The following is a 25264-nucleotide window of genomic DNA, read 5'->3' on the forward strand; positions in this document are numbered from 1 at the left end:
GAAATGCTATAAAATAAAAACTCAAATACTTTTTAAAGAAAGCTTAAAACATTAACATGTATTACAAAATTATTTGTTTCTGTTATCTGTTATTATTTAACTTCAATGAGAGACAAACCATTCATATTAAAATGTAAATACAATAATACGCATTTTTATTCTTAAAACTAATATATATTAACTTTATAATAAATGATGTAAAAAATATTGTTCTTGTATGCAATTAAATTCACTAAGGTTAAAAATGATAATTTTTAATCTGAAATAGTTGAGGACTTCTGATTTATCTGAGATAGCATTGATCCACATTACCTTCTATAATTTGGATTCTGCTGTAACATTTAAATAAATACTCCAATAAAACTAAGAACAGTAAAAATGTCTTTATTTAAAGACAACTGTTGTGAAAAGAACTGATAATAATAATAAGTAATTTACAATAAAATTATATATCAAGGAAAAAGCAATTATACTACATATTAATTAAAATCATATTAATTGTAACAGTTACATTATTTCTCTAATCTAATGCTGTATTTGTTGCATTCATTGATCTAAGATCAATTTTCTAAAATTCTATAAACTTTGAAAACAATTTTTTCTACTAGTTTTTTAGTTTTTAAATATAACTAAATAATGTTTGTTGCAGTAAAGGCAAGCCCTGTTACAGGGGAGAGACTTATCTCCTTTTTATAATTGAATATAATATAAATATCACTGTATAGTTTTAGGTTTTAACAACATACTTTAAATATAAACAATTTTATAGTTTTACATACTCTCAGAAAGCATTAAAATGTATTTTAAATAAATACATTTGAAAATTTTATGAATAACTTATTGCATCTGGTATTTATATATCAACCAATCATTCTTGTTGCACTGATTTATGAATTAGAGAATTATCTATTAGTAATATTTATTATTTCATTTAAATTAAATTATACAAAAGCAATCAAAAGCAAATTAAAAATGTTGTTATACCTGCTGGAAGAGAAATTTGAGTTTGAAGAAAGTCAAAGAGTGTAGATTGACCTGAAGGTCGACTCTGTACAATACCATCAGACTGCTGTATATTCTTTTCTCGTTTCTTAATATTCTGATCTAAAAAATTCAAAGTAATATTAAATTGATTATTATATTCTATCATATAAAAATTTTTGATTTAAATTAATTTTATATTCTGTAGTAAATATTTTATTCTTTCATAAAGAAAAATTTCTTTATTTCATAAATTTTCTTATTTTCTGTTTAATAAATTACCTTAAAATTAACCAACATAACACAGTTTAACATATTCATGGAAGTGTCATTTTGAAGAGACATTGGGGTTCATAAAGTCGAACGAGTTAAACAAGAATGGCATCATCGTTATTCTTATTTAGTTAAACTTTTCGAATGATTCATTTATAACTAAATGGATGTTTCTAAAATCAAAGATAGGAATGCTGTTAGTGCAGCCTTATCCAAAATATTTTTCTTAGATTGCTTCGGGTGGACAGTTATTTCAATCATTTGACCTTTTAATTCACAATTTAAACACTCGAGTAGATTTAGAAACATCGATATCGTCGGGCGCCATTTTCTTAACGAAGTAAACTAACTCTTTCCTTCGTGAACTTCGTTAGTTTCATCCGAAACGTCATCACCGCAGAGCATGCGCACTGGGCGAGACTACTACTATTCGAACGATTCGTTACTAACGCGTTTAACTCATCTGACTTTACGAACATACCCATTATTTAGAGCAGTGTTCCGCATCTGGTGTGCCATCACATGGTGAAAGGTGTGTCATGAACTTTTACATATTCTGTTAATTTCAAGTTTTATTTATATATTTTTATCANTTCAGATTTCTATATCATATATTTATAAATTTTTATCATAGTTGATGTGTCTTTTATGCTTGCATTTCATTCTCTGCCAGAGCACTGATGAAATAAGATAATGTTTGTTTATTTTTTATTACACGCATTTTTATGTATTCTAAGAAATTATATGTAAAAAAAAACTTGCTCACAGATGTTGATGTCTGTTTAATAACAATAATAATAGGTTAGTGGCATTACGTAATTCTATTAATAGAAGTATATCATACGTTTTTGAGGAGAATAATTTTTTGGTGTGCCATGTTGAGTCATGGTGTGCCGCAAGTAGAAAAAGGTTGCGGAACACTGATTTAGAGTAATAACTTTACATTTGAACTGGTAACTTCCAAATGAGAATAATTTACATGGAGAAAGATTAGAAATATATTTAAATTTGAAATTATTAATGGAACAATTAAGCACAAACAATAGATAATGGCATGGAGATATTTCTTTGCAATGGTCTTGATTTATTATATAGAAAACCTATGCATGAATGTATAAAAGCATTTCAGAAAGCAATACTAAACTCTCAGCAAAAAAATGACATTGAGAAATTTTTTTTCAACTTGACAATAAATCTAAATTACTCACTGAATAGTTGTTAAATAACTGAATTAAAATACTGTATTGGTGGCAAAACTAAGTTCAGATTTAAATTCTCATGATATTTATGAAAGTGATTTAATTGTCAAGTTCCATCAACTGTCATAACTCTCACAAACTCGATACAAGAAATATTTAGCAGTTTGGAAAAACTGTCAGTATATTTATTAAAAAATTTAGTTAAAAATATATCTAACAAGTTGCAGACTATTACTGATAATACAGAAATGCTTAGATACTATTAAAAAAAACTAGTTTTTATTGATATATCAGAATTTATTTGGGTCTGCTTTTTTAAAATTTTTATAAAATTTTTAAAAAATACACTTTTAATTAAAAATTTATGCATGCTTTCTTATTTGTTTTATTATAGCTTAATTTTAATAACTATAAAACTTATCTAATTATTATTTTTTTAAATATAATTCCAATATTAATTGTTTAATTTAATTTTGATTTATATTCATCTTGTTTAATTTTATGTTGACAAGCACTGTAACTGAATTAATATAGTTTAGCTGAAATATTGAACAGAATTATGAACTTTTCCATACTAATACCATTTTTAAGTATATTTAAAAAGATATATATATATATATACAGTAATACCCCGAACTTACGTGATAGGTGGGACCGAGCGGTAACCGCGTAAGTCGGGGTATAATTTCGCATATAAATACATACAAATAATTTTTAATTGGGGCCAGAGACTAAAGAAAACAATAATTTAGAAAAAAATGTTTAATAAAATCTTAGATAATACATATGTATAACAAATTAGGCCTATATTATTTTACAATTTTTCACATTTACTTGATTATTACGCCATAATTTTAACATTGTTTCCATCTCAGCGATAATACTGTGACGTTTACGAATGATGCTTGAATTTAAAGATTGAGCATTTTTCACAGCTTCGAGAATTTTTTCTTTGCCTTTTATAATTGTTCTGACCGACAATTCCGGTAGATCAAACTTCTTTGCCAATTCACAAATTTTCATTTTTGTATCGAAGTCTTTAATAATGGGTACGTTCGTAAAGTCAAACGAGTTAAACGCGTTAGTAACGAATCGTTCGAAAAGTCTAACGAAATAGGAATAACGATGACTTCATTCTCGCTTAACTCGTTCGACTTTACGAACATACCCAATGTTAACTTTACATTCCAAAGATAAAGTTTTTCTTTTCTTGTTTGATGCAGAAGAATTAGTTCTACTTCGTTTGGATGACATAGTAGAGTCTCTCGAGTCTCCGTAGATATAACAAACACAGAAATAAATAACACAAAATAAATTGTAGCTATGTGTGGATTCCGCGCGACACATCCGAACATGTAAGCTGAACAATAGTGTGGGAGGAGTGAGTAATCAAGGGTTGCATGGCGCTCAAACAAAAGACAAATCGACGAGATTTGAAAATCGCGTAACTCCGGGTTCGCGTAAGTCGGGGTATTATTGTATATAAGTCTAATAGTTAAACCTAATTGATTGCAATCATATAATTTTATAAAATTCATATTATTCTAACCTTGTTTTGATGAAACAGTTTTATTTTCCCATTTGCTATTTGCTTGACTTTTTGTAGCAATCTGATGCATTGAAGGAACAGTAACTGATTCAGAAATTCCATTTTTAAAGTTTAAATTCATTGATTTATTGTTGTATGAAATTGAAGAATTTGAAATATTACTATCACCATCTGGAATCTATTAAAAAAATAATATATATTTTAATTACCTACTGCATTAAGTAAAGGAGAAAATATCAAACACTAAATATTTTATAGTGATACCAAATATTAATAAATCTGCTGAAAATCTCTGAGTTAGATTTGAATTAATTAAAATTATTTTAAGATTAAAAATTTGAACCAGAGTAAAACAAGTTATCTGACAATAACATTCATAATTATATCATAATATACAATAACTGACAATTCAAATAAAATAAAAGTTGTTCTATTTGAATTGTCAGAACATTAAACATTATTGATCTAATGACAAAATGAAAATACCAAAAAGTGCTTAATCCAATCCTTTAACCCCTTTGAGTTTATTTCTAACATTTATACCCAGGGAATCACCTTTTCCAGTTTTGAATTATAGAAACTTTTTTTAATTTTAAGAATATATTTTATTGTTTTATGTTTATATGATGCTTTATATTGACATAAAATTATAACAACAATTTCTCTTAAAAAGGTATTAATTAATTTGATGTTCTTGATCCAATAAAATTATTTAATAATAATGGTGCTAAAAGTCATTAATATATAATAATTAATCTAGAATTATATTTTTATTTTATTTCATAAACTTTATATTATTTTAGAAAATTCTCAAATACCTGTTTTCCTCCACCAAAAATTTTCTTTTTTCCCTCTTTAGCTCGAGCTATTTCTGCTATAGTAGCCTTTCTTTGCTGTTCAAAAGCTTCATTTTCTTTACCTTCTTTTTGAGTTTGTTCTAATGATTTAAAGTTACCTGCAATTCCAAATTACAAATACAATATATATATTATATAACCAAAAAAATCAGTTTTATAAGATATATTGAATGTCAAGAAAACTATAAATGCAATTTGAATAATAATCTGAAGTACAGTGAAGTGTTGAAAATCAAAAATAAATATTAATCCAATCAACAATGGAAACTTCATTTTTGATTGGCCTGTGTTCTTTCAGCTATGTTATGTGAATATTGTAGCATTATAACTTAGCCTTATTACAACCTGATAATTCAACAGATTGTCTGGCTTTAATCAAAAATTGGATTTATGGAGTTTTTGTTATAATATTCATTTAGAATTTTTTTTAATTTTGAAATTAGGATTAGTGTACTTTTTGTTTAAATATAGGAATTCTGTAAATTATATTTGAAATCTTTGTAAGTATTCCTACATTCCTTGTGAAATACCAGGTTAAACTTAAAACATCTAAACTTAAATTATAGTATATTTGTAGTTTACAATACTCAAAATGCTAATTTATAACTTTATTTGAAAATCTTATCTTTGAAAATATTCTTTTTTATTACCAGAAACATTAAACTAACACTAAAATTAAACATTAAACACTAATTTTAATCCTTCACTTAATCCTTTCAATAAACACTAAATATTATTTAGTGTTTATTGAAGGATTAAAAATTGTTTTGTGATAATTAATAAAAGTTAGTATTTCTAATGAATGATTTTTTTTTGTTCTTTTCCTTTCTTACTAACAATTGCTGCAGAGTAACATTGTGACATGAAGTTCCCTATAGATTTATGCAGAAAACATGCTGGCACAAAGTTACCCCCAAATGACAGGGTAAAATTGTAACAAACATTTTTCGCAATATTGTTTAAAACAATAAAATAATAATTAAGAACTCTACATGTAAAAAAGGAGAATGTTAAAGCCTAAATTCCTAAAATAACAACTAATGACATATTTGATCCAATAATCTGGTAATTAACATTAAAAAAAAAACATGAAAAGTGTCATAAAGTAACTCTTGTTTACCAAGATACATATCTCATTATGGAATTCAAAACTCATAAATTAAAAATTATACTGCTGTTATAAAAGAATAATGACATAAATGCTGAATTAATTATTATTATTAATTCAGCATTTATGTTACTATTCTTCTAAAACAGCAATGTAATGATGATATAATGATATGAGAAAACATTTGTTTAAATTATCCAACAGCATATTGAATATTTTAAAATCATTTCATAAATATTGAAAAAATTAATAATATAATTTTTAATATAATGTAATGATAATATTATATTTTAATAATATAAATGTTATTGTTGTTACCTCTGATATTTTTCAATGAATTAGTATCAATGTGTTGTCCAAATGGAATCCAAGGAGGTGGACCACCATCTGATCCAGTTGTAGCACGTATATGGCAAGCAAGACTCTATTTCATAAATAATTATATACTGATAATCAATAAGTTATAAATTTTGTAAAATATATGATATTAATTCAATATTCTTAACATAATTCTGTTTTTAAAAAAATAACACAAGGTTGAACAATTAAGTTTTGAGACTACTTTTTATTTCTCCAAGTTAGATTAATAATAATGTTGTACCAACTATGAATTCATGATGCAGAAAGAAACTTTTTGACCAAATTTTGAACAAAAAAATTTTTTAAGCTTTCTTGTAGTTTTATTAGAATGTTTGAGATGAATGAGGATAAGAAGTGGAATTCTTGAAAATGTTTTGAATTAAAAGAAAAAGAACTTCTTGATTTGATGTTTGATATGTTTTACTAGATATATATAACTTATAGAGAAAAGAAAGAATATCTAAGTCTTACATGTAATTCTGCGAATTTCATTCAAATATTTACAATGACAATGACTTTATTCATCTAATTTACTGTTACAAATGCATTTCAAAGCAATGTATATTTTCATTCCCCCTTCAGTTCTAATTAAGTTAAAAAATAGTTTTTACAATTTTAAATTCAAATACATCCAAATTGCATACTTTAAAAACTTGTTAAAATACCACTCCCATATCTATAATGTTAAACAATTTTAAACATTTACAGTACTATTTCACACTATTACTGTAAATTGTTATACAGCTATTTTACACAATTAAAATAACTTTTAAAGCAAGAAAAAGTTATTTTAATTGTGTAAAATAGCTGTATAACAATTTACAGTAATAGTGTGAAATAGTAAATGTTTAAAATTGTTTAACATTATAGATATGGGAGTGGTATTTTAACAAGTTTTTAAAGTATGCAATTTGAATGTTAGAAGTGCTATATTGATATTCTCAGACTCGTGTAAGGCTTACAGAGAAAAGAATTTCAGCACCCTTTATCTACATAATACAACTTAGTGATTATTTCCTTCTGTTGAAGAAACCTTGTAACTTTGTATGTGTATAAACTTTTTAAGTATTAAAAATGATTTGAAACAAACAACAAATTGATCTTGTGCAAAAAATTTTATGAACAGATCAAAGAAAATTATTTTTTGACTTGTATCATCATAGATAACTTTTTCTAAAATTAAAAAACATTACCAGAAGGGAAGCTTTCTGAACATTGGAGGAAATCAAAATGAACATAAAACAAATTTTGAAAGATGTCACATTTGATGACTTCAGTAGCTGTTTCAATTAGAACTGAATGTATTTTACAAAGGATATTCAATTACTAGAAAATAGTTTAAGATTTTATTAAGTTTTCATGTTATTAAGTTTGCATGATTAAAAATAAAATTTTAAAATTTCAGTCTCAAAACATGATTGACTTTGTATAAATATTTTACAAGAACTAATCATTATCTTTTATATCATTTTTTTGTGTGAAAAAAATTATCACCACACAATAACAAATTATTCTGTATTTTTATATAAATAATATTTCTCCAAAAAATTTTAAAATATTTATTTCTTTTGTTTTGTAAAGAATGTTATTTTAACACTTATATTTTGTTGAAAGCAATTTGAAAATCTTTAAATCAATACTTCAATAATTATATTGCTAACATATGTTAATATAAATAGAAAATTTTTTAACAATAAAAATATTATATTATCTTAAGGGTGCAGATAGACTGGCAAGTTATTTCCAATAATTGATGCAATTATCTGTCAAAAGCATTGTATGACTTCTGCCTTCTTCAAGTTCTTCAGTTCTTGAAAAACTGTTTATACTCTAAGCAACTTAGACTTGCAACAGTATTATTTGTCAAGTATTGAGCCCTTTTTTTTTTTACTATTTTACCCAACAGGGTACTAGTGAAGTATGTTTGCATTGCAGCAACATTGTGAATTCTAAGTGACAATTATAATAAATAAAAAAAAAAGGGAGAAATCATGTGTTGGGTAAGGAATGGATATTAAGAAGAAAAGTTTATAGGGTTTATAATAATATGGTCAATGAGATAAAAATTGAAGATGCACAATTTAAAACTTTCTTCAGATGTCCATGGTTATAGAAAAATACAGCCAAGTTGATATAAAAACTTCATCTATCCCAGAATCACTTTTATTTATTTTCATTTCCTGTATAAACTGGCTCCTTAGAATGTGTAATTTTGTTGCTATCAGTATTAAGTTTTGTTGCAATTAATTTTAATCTTTTTCATTTCTTATTTTGATTTCCATAACTTGTAGAATGCATATTCCATAATAGCAGGTTCTCTTCATATAGATATTAAAATTTTCATTTTTGTATCACTCCATATCTTCTTTCTTTCCAACATGTTAAACACAAACTTTAACTTGCTAAATATCAAAGCAAACTAGAAGTATTTTAAGAAATTGCACAACTTCAGTTATGCCTGTTTAGACAAACAAGCACCGGTGTAGTGTAAGGATTTCTGGAAGTGCTGGTGAGTCAACTTACAAAGTTGTTTACATTAGTATATTAAGTCTAACACTAGTAACAGTAGTGTCAGATAGCAACTGGTAAGAATTTTCTTGTTAGTTTAAATGCATCTTAAATTTTAAAAATATTTCAAAATCATACTTCCAAAAAAAATCAAAAAATAAAAATTTCTTTAACTTACTTTATTAAGCTCCCATTTTTCTATTAAAGCACTCACATCTCCTCCCAAAACAGTGAAGTGATTTTCACTAAGAATTAAGAAGGAATTTTGAATTTTAACTTTTCCTGGTTTTAAGTATAATTTTGTACCTGGAGGTATGTCTTGGCTGAAAAGTCAAATATTTTTTTAGTATAAAGTAACTCCAATATAATCACTTATATTTATGAAAATAAATTAATGTATGTTACTTAATATTCACTAACCAAAAGGCATTAAGATTTATTAGTTGATAAAACAATTTGGAATAATATACAATAATTCAAATACAGTAGAAGCTCAATAACTTGGGAACAGAAAATATTGATCAGTTAAGTAAAATGACTTAATGGCATTCAAAAGATTTCATCTATCAGATGCTAATGAAAAAGCAACACTCAGTTCTTTATTTCTGTATGTATAAAATACAGTTATCTATTAAAATTATATTCATATTACATAAAAAGTAAATTTATATATTTTTTTTTTGTTTAATTCTAATTTATGTTTTTAATATACTAGGAATATATGAATGGTTTTGATTTTACAAATTATCTGTTCCCATTTTAATTTTGAATTTTAGCTTGTTTTTTAAATTTCATAACCAATTCCTACTTTCTAATTTGCACTCAATTGGCTTGATGCTATTTTCAATGCTAAATTATTATTTAACCTAGTCTGATATTCCATGACCATGGATAAAATATGTTCTATTAAGCATTGAAAATATTCTGAACTAGTAATTCCATTTTCAAAGATATTTTATATAATTAATATACAGTCGAACCCCTATAACACGGGTTCCTATAGTTCGGATTCCTATATGACGGCGAAAAAATTGTGACGGTATCCGTACAAACATGGTAAAAAAAACTCCTATAATTCAGTAAAACGTCATCAGTCAGCCGAACTACTTTCCGCCGTCCAGCGCCACACTACGGAGAGTTTAGGCGGGTAAATTGAGTTTACTATCATCTATACAGTATTATATATAAATTAGGTACTGTACATATAATTATATATTAATTATATATAAATTAGGTACTGTATATATAATTNGCACAAAATGTACTATGACAGAGCCATAATCACAGATAAAACAATTTACCACAACAGACCAGACATCACACTCATTGACAAACACAATAAAATCACATACATTATAGATATAGCCATTCCAAACACTCACAATGTACAAAACACATGCACAGAAAAAATTAGCAAGTACACAGAACTCGCCCAGGAAATAAGGCATCTGTGGAGGATGGATAGGGTGCTTATTGTACCTGTTGTTCTCTCCTGTACAGGGGTGATACCACACACACTACACAAAAGCCTGGGAACATTACAATTGAATAGAAATACATACATCACACAACAGAAGGCCACTATATTGAATACATGTCATATTGTTAGGAAATTCCTGGATACTGACACTGACACACTTATTTAATTTGTTTTGGTTGCTATGCCTTGACTCTGGTCCGGCATAGTACACAGCCACCGGTTTAAACCGAGTATTACCCACTAAACCCAACACAATAATAATAATGTGGAATTAAAAAAAAAATATATATATATATATAATTACTTATTTGATTACAAAAAGACTGGATATTTAATTTTCTAATTGTTATAGATTTGAAAACATTAGTAAAAACTTTTTCTGCTATAAGAGGATTACAAAGTGAAAAAAAACAGCTGTTTATACTTTCATTTTATATAATAAATATTATTCAATATCCAATTAGTACTTAGATTTGTGAATCAATTAAAAATAATTTTAGTATGTGCTTTTAATATAATTTTAATTTAATACTATATAAAATTTTAGTTTTTTTTTAATGTTTTTGAATCATTACTTTTAAGAATTTTAATTTTAAGATGTTTCTAAATTCAGCAGTGCTGCAGCAGCTGCAGAAAGCTTAAAGTAAAATCATTGCTAATAAGATCACTGTGTAATAAATGTTATAATGTTACTTTTTAATCTGTTAAACAATAATAAAATAAATACATAAGAATTTAAACGCTTGTTGAGCTTAATTGATTATTAAAATACAGTAGAACTTCTCTAACTCTAAGCTCAAAAGGACAGAAAAAACTAAGTTACAGATGATTAGAGTTAGTGAACAATAGAGTAAAAAATGCTGATTATGAATAGATTTTTCTATTTTTACCCCTCTTGCATTATATAAAAAATCTTTGATAGTTTTTTGTTTTAAACAACCTGTATAACATCTTTCATCAAAATGTTCAATGTAACTAATGGAATCAAGTAGTTTTGCAGATACATCTTGTTGAGATAAAATGAGATGTTCTCTTGCTTTAGACTGGAACATTGTCAGCAAACAGGTGTTGGACAGTAGATACAACTAACTGTCTGAAAATTTTATGTAAATCATATAATTAGGATCACTTTGGATAGAATAAATATTAAAATTTGAGTAATGAAAGTTGAAAGTAACATAAATCAATGTCAGGGGACCATGAAAAACTTTGATTTGGAGAAAATTGAATTAAGGAAATTCAAGTTGAAGACACTAAATTCATATGCTATTCCATTGAGACCTACATTGTGCTTCATTTTCTTCATGTTAAAGAAATATTTGAGTTACAGACGTAACTAGAATGCAAAAGTACAGTAAAACTTCTCTAACTCAAATTTAGTTAAATGTCATTTTGTCAAAGAACACTAGCAAGAGAGTACACTTACATCCATTAACATTAAATAACTTGTCGAACAGAGAAATTACAGTCAACTGTACAGATGCTATGTTGTTTTGTCATCGTTGTAGCATTTGTTGTTGTAAATTTACTATTTGGATGCAAGCAGATTTTGCTTCAGTACTGTTGTTGCACTGCTGAATTTAGCAATGAGCAGTTTGTTAAGTTTTTTTTTTTTTTACATTTTAAACAATTGGTTTCATTGCAAGACATCCAAAAGTCTACAGCTGATTGTCCACTGGACAACTAGCAGATATTCTTAATTTCTAACCCTGCACGTGAGGTCAACAAAATTATTTTACTCAAGCAATACTTATAAAAATGATCACATAATAAAATTGCATATGTGTACAATTTAAAAACATAATTCAAGCATATTAAGTATTTAACAATATTTTTAAATTGGTTGAGATGCAAAGCCTTAAATATCTCAAAAGAAAAAAAATTGGACTTGCCACCTAAAAAAGTTTCATATTTATAAGTTGCATAATTATTTTAATCATTAAAAATCTATTGAAGATATACAGTTCATATTTAAAAACAAAAAAATTACATTATTATATCAATTATTTATACATTATGAATGTTATAAATTTATGTAGTCAATTCTGTTTAATTGGACCACTGGTTAATCAGGGCAGCTGCTTCATTGGGCCAAACACTGTAAGGAACCAAGTCTGAGCTTTATTTTTATTTTACTTTTATTTTGCTTTCATTATATTTTGTTTGGGGCTTATGTTTAGTTAAGACGAAGGTTTCCTCACCATTCACCTTAGTAACTTAAAAATAGAAGAAAAACCAACTCACCGACGAAAGAAAAGCGCCGTAGAAAAACTCGCGCACACTTGCGCTTCCCAAGCGGAAAAAAGTAAGTCCGCACCGAGAAAAAGGGGGGGGAAGACCCCACAACCCAGTTAGGAATCGCTAAACCTTAAAATAATAAAGCATCCCGATAATTGTTAAAAAGAATAATGTAAAAGGTTAGCGAAGTATTGTCGGAAAATAATCTGCCAGATAAACGAGAAAAATTTAATGTTACAGATAAGTATGTAAATGAGGAGAGTGAGCTCATTCAGAATTGTGACGTCACCTCACACTATAAAGCCTCTAACTCAAGTGAAAACGAACGAGGTGAATTCCTGATAGCAACGAGCTTTGGTGAGCTCCGTAGCAGTGAACGAGAGAGGTGTCCGATAGGATTTTGAAGTTATTCGATTTGTGGATCGACGATTATAGAAAGTCTTGAGAGTTGAGGAAATAGGTTCCTAGTATATTGAGGTGACGATTAGGATCTTTAATTTATAAGAATTATTGTTTATAAGTTAATTCTTTGATTTTGTCGAATTCCAAAGGGGAATAGAATTAAGTTAGAAATAGATTGATTTGAGTTGTCGGATTGATTCTTGTTGAATTTCATTGAATAAATTATTGTTTGATTTTTACTAAATACTGTATATAGTTTATTACTAGAAGTTTAATTAAATATTTAATTTTGTTATTGACAAACTTTGTCATTATTTAATTCGGTGCACGCTTAAAATCCAGGCCTGGCACACTAACGCGAATCCGCGTAAAGTACCCGTTAGGGAACGGCTATTTCCGGCACACAGTAGTGTCGATAATCGTTGGAAAGTCGGAAAAATAATACAGTACTTTACAACACCAAAGAACGGAAACCAAACTAATAAATTAAAATAAAAATAAACCAAACTAATAATTTAAATGCTTAATTGGGACAGTAGCAGAAAAGGAATTTATTAAGTTTTGATATATTTTAAGGATCTTCCAAAAATTTGTAGACATAAATACCCTATTATCATGTAGGCCTAATGATTGGCAGAGACAAAGCGATTTTGTCTTTCGCTCAGGCAGTTCAGTTTTTCTGGAGGGGGTCACCATAGCGGGACGTATCACATGGGATACCATCTGAGATGGACCAGAATGCGAGCTATTGACTCTGCTCTGTATTGGACCAGATAATCCCTTTAAAAGCAAAGGGACAAAGATCCCCGGACAATTTTTCAAGGTCTCTCGACTGAGTTGAAAGACAGCTAGAGTTTCATTGGAAAGCATTGTGTGCATAGTTATGTCTAGATTCAAACAGCAGCCATCCAATTATTGGGACCAGCAACCAGAGCTGGCAGATTCTATGGATGCTTGTGCCAAAGTGGCCCATCTCCAAGTAAACTGTGCTCAAAGGAAGACCATCAGGTGACTTTTGGATGAACCCTTTCCTTTCTCCCTTTTTAGTTAGAACATGTTCTAACTAAAAAGAGAGAAAAGAAAAATCATTTGATCAGGAATGAATTGAATGGTCAACCCTTGTGTACGTCACTACTAATACTGTATTTAGCAACACTAGTGTGATGTAAATCAGTTATGTATCATTGTGTGTCTGGCAAATTTATAATACAAATATTTTCTGTATTTTGGTTTAATAAAGCATTAAAATAAGTACCTAATTATTATTTTTACCTACTTATTTATTTAACTATGTATTACATATTTTATTTTAGAATTTATTATTAGTTCATTTAATTGGGGCAGCTGCTTAATTTGGCCAAAATGGATTAGTTCCAACATGTCCCAATTAAGCAGAATCGACTACATATATCAAAAAACACTCAAGTACCTTATTGATTTCCAGTTACCCCATTGTATAGCATTACAAGTGGTGTGACCATCTGTTAGTTGAACTCTAAGCAAGTCAGGAGCATTGCTATAACCACTGTTTACTTTTGGTGAACTAACATTACGTATTTTCTGAATCTGAAGAACTGCTGGTCCAGTTATCTAAAATACATCAATATTAATTTTAAATAAAATAACAATTAATTAAATTCTATAATTAAGAGAACAATGTCTATTATAAAATTTTCTGGTTTAAATACTACTATATATTAAATTAAAAAATAAATTTATAATAATTTTCTATCAGCTGTAATTCTTAAATCCTAATCACATATGTTCCTTTATGCAAAAGAATAAATAGCTGAAATCAGCTTGAGAAACAAAATACAAACATTAGTAACCTTTATTTCCTAGAAAGAAAATGAAATCGTTCAGGACTAAACAACCAAAGTTGCAAATTGTTGTCAAGTAAAATCACCTGATAATGAAAAACAAAAATTGTCAAATGCTCTGTGATCCAGGATTTCCAATCTGTTATTAAGATTTTTGAAAGCAAATGGGATAAAATTTTTGTAGTAATTATTTTAAACTACTTCTAGAATGTTCTATGAATACAAATCATTATAAATGGGTATAGCCTGTTATTTTTATGCCAGTCTGTTCATTCATGGTAGAATATTTCTATGATATGTTCATTAGCTTGTTTCAACTTTGTTCCTTTGCTGTTCAATATCTATAAAACATCTTTTGATCATGGTTTCATAGATACTATTAAATTAGCTAAATAGTCATTCACTTACTGTTATCATCTACAACAATTAATTACTTTTTGTGAAAATTATCTTGCTTAATTCTTTAAACACGAAACTGGCCAAAATCAGCTTAATCCATTTGAGCGAAATTGGTCAAAGGGAAAGTTGTGACTTGTTTTGCTATACAACTTCTACTTGTAGCTTGGGGAATAAAAACAATTTTGTCTCCAAGTACAGAGAAAGAAGAAATTTTCAGAGCTTAAAGAGTTCAATAAAACTGAATACAGTTTTATTATATAGTAATCCTCAAGGCACTTAAATTAATAAACTTGGTAATTTTATAGTTTATCAGCTGGCTGGATGGTGAGGCAGTAAGGTATTAGTATACCACTCTAGGACACCCATAACTGAATCCAGACAGGTTGATAAACCCCAGGAATTTTTTGGAGATGGTATGTCCTGGATATGTTGAACTCTGTCCACATCACGCAGCCATTCACCGTGGGCCTGGTTAAACCCACAATAGAACTGAAAAGGCCCTCTTAATATCTACATAGTGGAAAGAGTAAAAAAAATCTTGCAGATTATTTAGTTTATATGTACAATATATAATAATTTGAAACTATACATATATCATATATGTGGTGCAATCAAACAGTTCTGAGACTGAATCTGTAGCAATGCAAGAGGACACCACACAGTCATAAGAGTGAAGCTAGAGAGGCACATGTTCATGAATCAGTAAACAAAGTGGCAACATGCTACATTGGTTAGAGATTGTGTTATATAAATTTTTCAACAATGCCTTTGCAAACCCATCATGAACTTGACATTAAAGTGAAGAGCTACTATCAAATTCTGAGTGAATTTGAAAAAACCAGCAAGATATCTTGAAATGCTTTGGGAAGCCTATGGCAATGAAGCAATGAAGGTATGCTTTAAAAGGATCACTGAAGGATGACGAAAAGGCAGGTTAACCCTCCACATTCACAACCCCAAAACTGTTGAGAATATTTGATAACTTATGCATGTGAATTATCAGATAACCATCAAGAAATTGTCACCAAGGTCAATGTGTTGTATGGAACAGTGCAAGTGATCTTGATGTAAAAATTGAACATGCACCACATTATAGCAAAGTTTATGTCCACGTTCCCAAGCCCTGAGCAGAAGGTACACAGTGTCCTGTCTGTGATTTTAAATCATGAGTTAGTCTGGGCCCACAGTAAAGATAGCTAAGCAATGAATGATAAGGCCTAACATATCCAGGAAAGATTATCCATAAAAATTTTTTGAGTTTCCTGTCCCACACTTAAATCCATGTAGCCAGAGTTGCTGACACTTTTACTCACTTAGTCATCTGACCAGTATATGTAATATAAAATAAGTGAAATAAAATAAATGGAAAGAATGGATTGTTATTAATAAAAAGAGGACCTCCTAAACTGTACATTTTGAGAACAGAAATGACTGCTTAACACCTACAGTTTTTCTTTTATTGTTTTACTTCTATTCTCTTTTATTTATTAAATAATATTAAATATATAATAATCATACATATATCAATACACTAAATGTCTGTACTTGGATCCAATAAACTACTGTACAGATTTTTACAATTTATACATTTCTATGAAGTATATGGCTTAGGATTCTGATCTTGACCTTTACTTTTTATTAATTCATTCTCAAAAAAATGTTTTCTGTAAAAAACAACATCATTCACTTCTCTTGTTCTCCACTAGAGGCAGCACAGTCAACTTCAATTACACCATCTTTTCACAATAACATATTTTTTAAAAGTTTACAGTTTACTTTTAATGCCAGTGTGAAAATGTTTTTATTAATGAATTCATAGCCACAACAAAAACATTTTAATGTGTTTTAAGTTTTTATAACAAAAAAATTTTAATAATTTTAAGTTAAATGTTATGAAAAAATTCATAATTCTCCCTAATGACTTTGCAACACTGATACTTTCTACATTGAATGCTTTGTTTCAAAAGAATGTGTGTTCTTTAATGTAAAATCATTCGCGTGTTTTTAAACAAAAATGAATGAGTACTGTATTTTCAAATTAATTATTAATTCTGTTATGACAATAGTGAAAGAGATCTGGGCAATCTATGACAATCTGGGAAGTGATCATTAACTATTGATACTGAACAACAACAACAAAAAGAAAGATAGAGAATAAATAAAACTAGTGAATAGTGATAATTGGTTGTGCATTCATGCATGATTGACAGGCTGGCCATATGGAGTTTTCTTCATGGGTCCAACACCTAAATAGGGACCAGTTTCTTTTAAAAGTCCTCCCATGATAGATCACCCATATATTGCATTATTTACTTTTGTTTTATACACATGCAAATTACATCATTTATCTGAAAGCCAGCCAACCAAAACATCAGTTAACCGAAAGCATTCCAGTCAGAGAATTTAAATTTCCGCTAGTGCTGTGGTGCTGCAACCTTTGGCTAAGTCTTGGGCTGCTCTAATATTTTTTTTGTTGGTGTGGTGTGTTTTAGCCGGCAGCACTGGCACTTTTGTGTAGTGTTTTTCTGAGTACTGTGTATTGTGCTGAATTGGACATTTTTGATACTAGATTAACTTCTAAAGTATAATTTTTTTGTTTTTATATCTTTCAACGTATTTATTTTGTTTGTATAAAATAAAGAAATAATTTTTAGCGATACAATAGCCACAATTATTATTATAAAAATTTTCGTTAGGCTTAACACTGACAAAAATTCAATGCAAAGCGACATGCAACAGAGAAAAATTTCAACATGGGATAGGTTAATATATTTTTTCATATGTAATCAGTTATCTGAACAACCCCAGTCCCCAATTGATTCGGATAAACGGCACTCTACTGTATTTGCACAGATACACCTAATAATAATAAATACTAAAATAATCTCAAAAAATTAGATAAAAAATATTTTAGTGTTAATAATATCCAACCACTTGAGTTCAAGTGTTGATCAGTCAGCTTCTATTTGCTGTAATAATTAAAACAGAAAAAAATCAACTGTTTGGTTCTAAACAAAACCTTCTAAATAGTTCCATGAGATGATAATATTACATATAAAAAAAATGTGTATACATTTACTCACTGATTCAATTCTTCCTCTGTTGATATCTTCAGGTAGGAATTTTGCACCAATTTCTCGTAAATCACTCTAAAAAGTAATAATTTAATGTATTTAATAATTTATTGTAATAAATTCATTACAGTTTTAATTTTTTTACAAACAAGTTTAAACAATTATTAAAATTGAATAAAAAGTTAAATTTGAAAATAATTTTTTGGTCTTATAAAACAAGAACTTACAAATTTCAAAAATTAGAACAAATTTTCCAAGGTTATTACATTATTATTTGCATTTTTAGTATATAATTCTTTTTAATTATTTATTTAACCCTATATATAAATATTTAAAAATAAACTTCGCACAGTTTTTTAATAAAAATAACAAAATTTCAATTATTGCAATAGTTTTCCTTTATATAACAACAGCCTCAAATGTTTCTCCTATATGTATACCTTTATAATCAGCAATAACTACAAGTTATATTATCAGTCATTATTGATATAACTAAAAGAATATTTATTAATAGTTTCTATATTAAATGTTATTTAATTCATAAAGTTGCGTGTAAAAAATTCATAGAATTTCCTATAACAAGAATGGAGCCAATGTGTTAGATCAGTGATCACCAAACTACAGTCCGCAGGCCAGATCCGGCCCTTGAGGTCAGTTCATCCAGCCTGTGCACCGCAACTGTGCCACAAATGAGCTAAAATGTAATTACAGGTAGCCCTCGATTTACGCTGGCTCAATTTACACTGATTCACAATAATGCCACTGCACAATTCGCCATTTTGCGGTGTAATTCTTCGATTTTTCTTATGCTAGAGTGATATTCATTTCAGTGTTGACGTATTTACCGAGCTGCGACATTGTACATTCGTTAAAACAAAGATTTTTATTGAATATATTTATTTTTTCTGTTTATTATTATTGGGTATGTATACATTTGCATTAAACTAATATTAAAATACTAAACGTTTAGGTATCCACGAGTCAAGTTATTAAAGTTAATAGTCCAATAAATGGCATCCGAATCCATAGCGCCAATGAATGTATCCCGTATCAGTTCATTCAGGAAAACACCTTATGACGCAGTAACACTTCCGGCGATCACAAACTATCATTAGTAAAACAAATCTACTTCTCGTTGGCCAGACAATACTTTTTATTAGCCAGACAATATCTACTTCTTGTCAGTCAGACAATATCACTCCTTAGCCACCTTCAATTTTCCTGCTCAAACTGACCTTATATATGCACTAAGGCGACTGGTGGTCTATTAATCAGTGTCTCTGCTCGTCTGTAGCTCTACATCGGGTTAACATATCCTTTCAACTATGGAAAGTTTGACGGATAAACTTTGTGAGTTAGACAATGATTGGGAGTGAAGTGCAAATGTAAAAGGGAGCATCATCGCATCCATTCAACCATATTCTGAAATTCTTAATGAAAGAAAACAAAAATGTAAACAATTAAAAATGGATACTTTTTTCCGAAAATGTAAGAGATCAGAAACTAAAATTTTTTAATAAAAACAGTTCACTTTATTTTATGATAAAATATATTTTAAAACTTAAATTTATATGTATTTTGTATTATATTGTATTAATAAACAAAATTATTTGCTTATTTTTCACTTATGTAGAACCTAACCCTATACCTCACTGTAAATATGGATTCATTTTACGCCAATTCGATTTCCGCCCGCTTTTGTAGGAATGGAACTGCGGAGTAAATCGACAGCTACCTGTATTTATATAAAATAAAAATATCATAGATTGTAGATGAACTTACTATGTATAAAAAATTAAAATAAGTGTAAATAAAAATGCCAAAATTGGTCCAATCTGATTTTTGTATTTGACAGTAATAAAACTTTTAGGAAATCAGTGAAATAAAAAATTCAACAACATTTTGCAACTTTGGATATTGGAGCACTTTTTGTGTAAGTACCTGCAATGACGTTTCTAAGAAAAGCAATTACGAGCTTGCTGAAGCAATCATGTTTGTGTATTGGTAAATAAATATGTTGGTTTTCTTTATATTTTGTGTATTCAGTATACTATATTGAACAAAATGGTTATACGGTCCATGCTTGTTATTCTCTCAGTTATCTGGCTCTGCCACCATAGCTAAGCAGTGAATGTATGACAGCAGTAAGCAATAAAATATAACAGAATAAAAACTTCAAAAATTCAATTATATCATATAATGAATGCTGTGTGCTTTTTTTTTATAATCTCTCATTTCTTGCAAAAATATTGGAAATTTCAAACAGATTAAACAATATAAATATTAACATATATTTTTCTAATATAGGTTCTATGTATATTACATTCTACTTTGTAATGAACATGAAACTAGTTGCCTTCACACATGTAGATTAATATCAGCTATATTGTTAATCTGGGAAACATATATAAATTTATTAAATTACAGTATAAAATAAATTTTAATAAAACTAAACATAAACAAAGCTGTAATAAATTAAATAATAAAAAATATACTTTTTGCATACTTACATCTAAAGCTTTCTGAATAATTGCATTGACAGTAATATTTTCTAAACCTTCACTACATTCATCAATTCCTTCCGATGTTAAATTCCTATTTTAAAAAATCAATTTATTTAGTTCTTTGTAAAATTAAGTTATATAAATATTTAAAATAATTATTTTAAATTAATAGAGAAAGAATAATGTTATATACAACCCAAATAATATAAAATATTTCTAAATATTATAGTGTATTCATGTCTTGTCTTCCAGTTTTGTTACTTGAATAAAAACAACTCATTAAGTCCTTTGTCAAATAAAATAACAGATTGTTAAATATAATATCAGTTAACAGATAAACAAAATTGTTGTTCTTGAAATACTTTCAAAACCAGAAATAACATAATTAACCAAATAATCAGTATTTGGTTAATTATGTGAAGCCACATGTTATACTTTCTATCCCAGACATATTATACATGAGTGTCTGAACAAAATCTAATTTAAAGTCTGCATAAAATATTCACAGTAAAATTGGATCAATTTAACATACAAGGTAGGTATTTAATGTTGCTGACATTGAATATACTATGCAAATACTATCATTTTGAGATTGGGGTGGAGGGTGGTCATACCCCCACCATATACAACACTACAATACATTTACTCACACAACCAAATGTACAATTTAATCAAGTGTGTTTATTGGGTTTCAGAATGGGGAAAGATACCCTGAAACATTATTAAAATACATTGTCATCAAACTTAGAAATGACTTTAAAGTTTCAGTCTTCTATCTTAATTAGAAGTGGATGAAATTTGAGTTGCAAGACTTGAGGGCATGACACAAAGCAAGGTAACTCTAAGCTCTAGAAATTTCTTTTTTCAATGTACCTGGGGACTAAATTGCTTTTATCAACAGGCAAGAGGGGAACTTGTATAACAAAACCAGTCAAACAACTTTCCCATCAGCTGATTTCGTTTTGAACAGATTAAGTCAAATTTGGCCAACTTTGCATTTAAAAAGTTAAATAAATGCATTTAATAATAAGAATGAAATTTTAAATGATACATTCTGATTACACCTCATGTATATGATTAGTATAAAAAATATTTTTTTAAAATTCTGAACATAAATGAAGAAAATACACTGGCGGAAATTGAAAGTCTTACCCCCAGATGGAACTGATAGAAATTCAACAAAACTTAGTAAACATGTACAGAGGCATACCCAGAAGAAATGAACACAAAATGAAATGAATTGCACAAAGTTTTATTGCTATTTGGTACATGTTTCTGTAAGAGGAATGCCCATCTTGAGCATGGATACTCTCTTGGATCATTGCAGGTATTGAATCAATAAGTGCTTGAACGTCTTGTTGGGGTATATCTCTTCATACCTGCACAACTTGTGCAATCAGTTGTTGTACAATGCACGCTGGATGGCTATGACACATAATCAGTCTACCCATGGCATCCCAGACATGCTCTATAGGGAATAAATCTGGAGACCAGGTGGGCCAATCCATGATTGCAACACTTTGCAAGGCCTGTCTTGTGATGGCAGCAGAATGAGGATGGGCATTATTTTGTTGGAAGATACCATTTTGAGTGGTGTTCATGAAAGGTATGACTACTGGATGGATCACCCTGTCCACATACTGGCGTGCGGTCATTGTGCCTTCAACAACTATCAACTCGATCCTGCTGTCGTAACTGATTGCCCCCAAACCATGATACCAAAAGTTGGACCTGAGTGGCATTCCGAAATCACAGCAGGGTGGGCTCTTTCTCCAGCATGCTGGCGGACATGTTGCTGACTATCACATTGGCCTAAACAGAATCAGGATTCATCACTAAACACAACTGTATACTATTCATGTGTCCAATTACATCTAGCAGCACACCATGTTAGCCATTGTTGGCGATGAAATCTGATTAAGGGAACACATTGCATGAGGGTCCGAGATCTCAGCCCAGCATCAAGCAATCGGTTTACAATTGTCTGTGCAGTGACTCTGGCATTGAGTGGCCTTCTTAACTAGGAGAGACACTTCCACCAGACAAATCCTTTTTCAACTTTGACAATAATACATATGAAGACATTCTACATATATATACGGACGGATCGAAACATGACAATAAAGTTGGCTGTAGTTACGTAATATTCAAAGAAAACAAGGAGATAAACCATCGAAAGTTCCGGCTACACAATGACTGCACAATATTCCAAGCGGAGATGTGGGCAATATACATGGCAATAGAACATATCAACTCTACCTACAATAATCATATAAAAATACATACAGATTCTCTCTCTGCTTTTAACATCATAAAAAGTAGAAATTACACCCATTAGTAGATAAAATAAGAAAAACAATATTCTCATCTATGAACAACTTTGAAATCCTCTGGGTAAGAGCACACCAGGGAGAAACGGGGAATGAGATAGCAGACTGCTTGGCAAAGGAGGCTGCAGATGAAGAAACTCTTTCCATTTCTTACAGCAAGATAAACAAACGTACACTTAACAATATTCTGTGGAAAGACACTATCAATGGCAAATCAGATGGGATCAACACAAAGAACACACAACCTACAGCTTTGTCTCAAATTTGGAAAATTTTCTAGAAAATAAATGGTATAGCCCCAATTTTTACAACTCACAGATAATGACAAATCATGGCAGATATGCCCCTTATTTAGCAAGATTTAGCAATGGGACTTCCAAGCTTTGTCTGACCTGTATAATGAAAGACGGGGCATTACACTACTTGTTACACTGTCCCATTCTAGCTCAAGAGAGACTGGAGCTTCAAATTTTACTACAGGAACAAGGGATAAGCTGGCCTTGTAAACCGTCAGACATATGGTTGACTAAGGATGTATATAAGGCCTTTGAAAGGCTCAGTAAGCAAATATGCTATGTAACATGTAATCTAACTTATAGATAAGATTACTTTGTTATATTTGTATCATTTTCTCTATTATCTAATGCATTTATAAACTTTGTTATTTACAATTATGTAAAGTATCTACCTAATAATGTTTGTTAACAGCCATGTAATTCCATGGCTGATGACCCATTATGTCTGTCAAGCTATCCTGCACACGCAAGCCTGATGCGAGCATTGTACATATTTTGCTATTGTTATATCCACTTATATCATGTTATCCACTATTATATAGCAAGGGTGGGCAACCTTTTTTATAACATGGGCCAGAATAAATTTTACGTTTTTTCCGCGGGCCATAGTAGTTAATTGACACCTTGTGACCTGTAAATTTTTAGTCTGCAAACATGAAATAAATAAATAAATAAAAAAAAANATTGATTCTTGTTGAATTTCATTGAATAAATTATTGTTTGATTTTTACTAAATACTGTATATAGTTTATTACTAGAAGTTTAATTAAATATTTAATTTTGTTATTGACAAACTTTGTCATTATTTAATTCGGTGCACGCTTAAAATCCAGGCCTGGCACACTAACGCGAATCCGCGTAAAGTACCCGTTAGGGAACGGCTATTTCCGGCACACAGTAGTGTCGATAATCGTTGGAAAGTCGGAAAAATAATACAGTACTTTACAACACCAAAGAACGGAAACCAAACTAATAAATTAAAATAAAAATAAACCAAACTAATAATTTAAATGCTTAATTGGGACAGTAGCAGAAAAGGAATTTATTAAGTTTTGATATATTTTAAGGATCTTCCAAAAATTTGTAGACATAAATACCCTATTATCATGTAGGCCTAATGATTGGCAGAGACAAAGCGATTTTGTCTTTCGCTCAGGCAGTTCAGTTTTTCTGGAGGGGGTCACCATAGCGGGACGTATCACATGGGATACCATCTGAGATGGACCAGAATGCGAGCTATTGACTCTGCTCTGTATTGGACCAGATAATCCCTTTAAAAGCAAAGGGACAAAGATCCCCGGACAATTTTTCAAGGTCTCTCGACTGAGTTGAAAGACAGCTAGAGTTTCATTGGAAAGCATTGTGTGCATAGTTATGTCTAGATTCAAACAGCAGCCATCCAATTATTGGGACCAGCAACCAGAGCTGGCAGATTCTATGGATGCTTGTGCCAAAGTGGCCCATCTCCAAGTAAACTGTGCTCAAAGGAAGACCATCAGGTGACTTTTGGATGAACCCTTTCCTTTCTCCCTTTTTAGTTAGAACATGTTCTAACTAAAAAGAGAGAAAAGAAAAATCATTTGATCAGGAATGAATTGAATGGTCAACCCTTGTGTACGTCACTACTAATACTGTATTTAGCAACACTAGTGTGATGTAAATCAGTTATGTATCATTGTGTGTCTGGCAAATTTATAATACAAATATTTTCTGTATTTTGGTTTAATAAAGCATTAAAATAAGTACCTAATTATTATTTTTACCTACTTATTTATTTAACTATGTATTACATATTTTATTTTAGAATTTATTATTAGTTCATTTAATTGGGGCAGCTGCTTAATTTGGCCAAAATGGATTAGTTCCAACATGTCCCAATTAAGCAG

At 29.3% G+C, this 25264-nt stretch overlaps 1 protein-coding gene across 1 annotated transcript; it reads right to left on the reverse strand.

Annotated features, from left to right (window-relative positions):
• Positions 1-940: 940 nt before the first annotated feature.
• Positions 941-22494, reverse strand: LOC111637621 (tudor domain-containing protein 3-like). Its single transcript, XM_023383151.1, has 10 exons — positions 22132-22494; positions 21963-22027; positions 20759-20843; positions 18258-18323; positions 14385-14545; positions 9014-9158; positions 6286-6391; positions 4821-4957; positions 4003-4180; positions 941-1104 (listed from the first exon to the last, which is right to left on the reverse strand). Exons 1-10 carry the CDS (start codon positions 22492-22494, stop codon positions 956-958), a joined length of 1455 nt encoding a protein of 484 aa, XP_023238919.1. The 3' UTR covers positions 941-955.
• Positions 22495-25264: the final 2770 nt, after the last annotated feature.

Source organism: Centruroides sculpturatus, unplaced genomic scaffold (genome assembly GCF_000671375.1).
Source record: "Centruroides sculpturatus isolate CEXI.00-Female unplaced genomic scaffold, Cexi_2.0 scaffold846, whole genome shotgun sequence".
Lineage (NCBI taxonomy): Eukaryota > Metazoa > Arthropoda > Arachnida > Scorpiones > Buthidae > Centruroides > Centruroides sculpturatus.

Coding starts and splice junctions, on each gene's coding strand:
- LOC111637621 (XM_023383151.1), bottom strand. CDS start 22,494: ATGCCACTCAGGTCCAACTTTTGGTATCATGGTTTGGGGGCAATCAGT. Junction 6,392..9,013: donor AAAAATGGGAGCTTAATAAA/GTAAGTTAAAGA, acceptor TTTATGAAATAG/AGTCTTGCTTGCCATATACG. Junction 4,181..4,820: donor TTTTTGGTGGAGGAAAACAG/GTATTTGAGAAT, acceptor TTTTTTTAATAG/ATTCCAGATGGTGATAGTAA.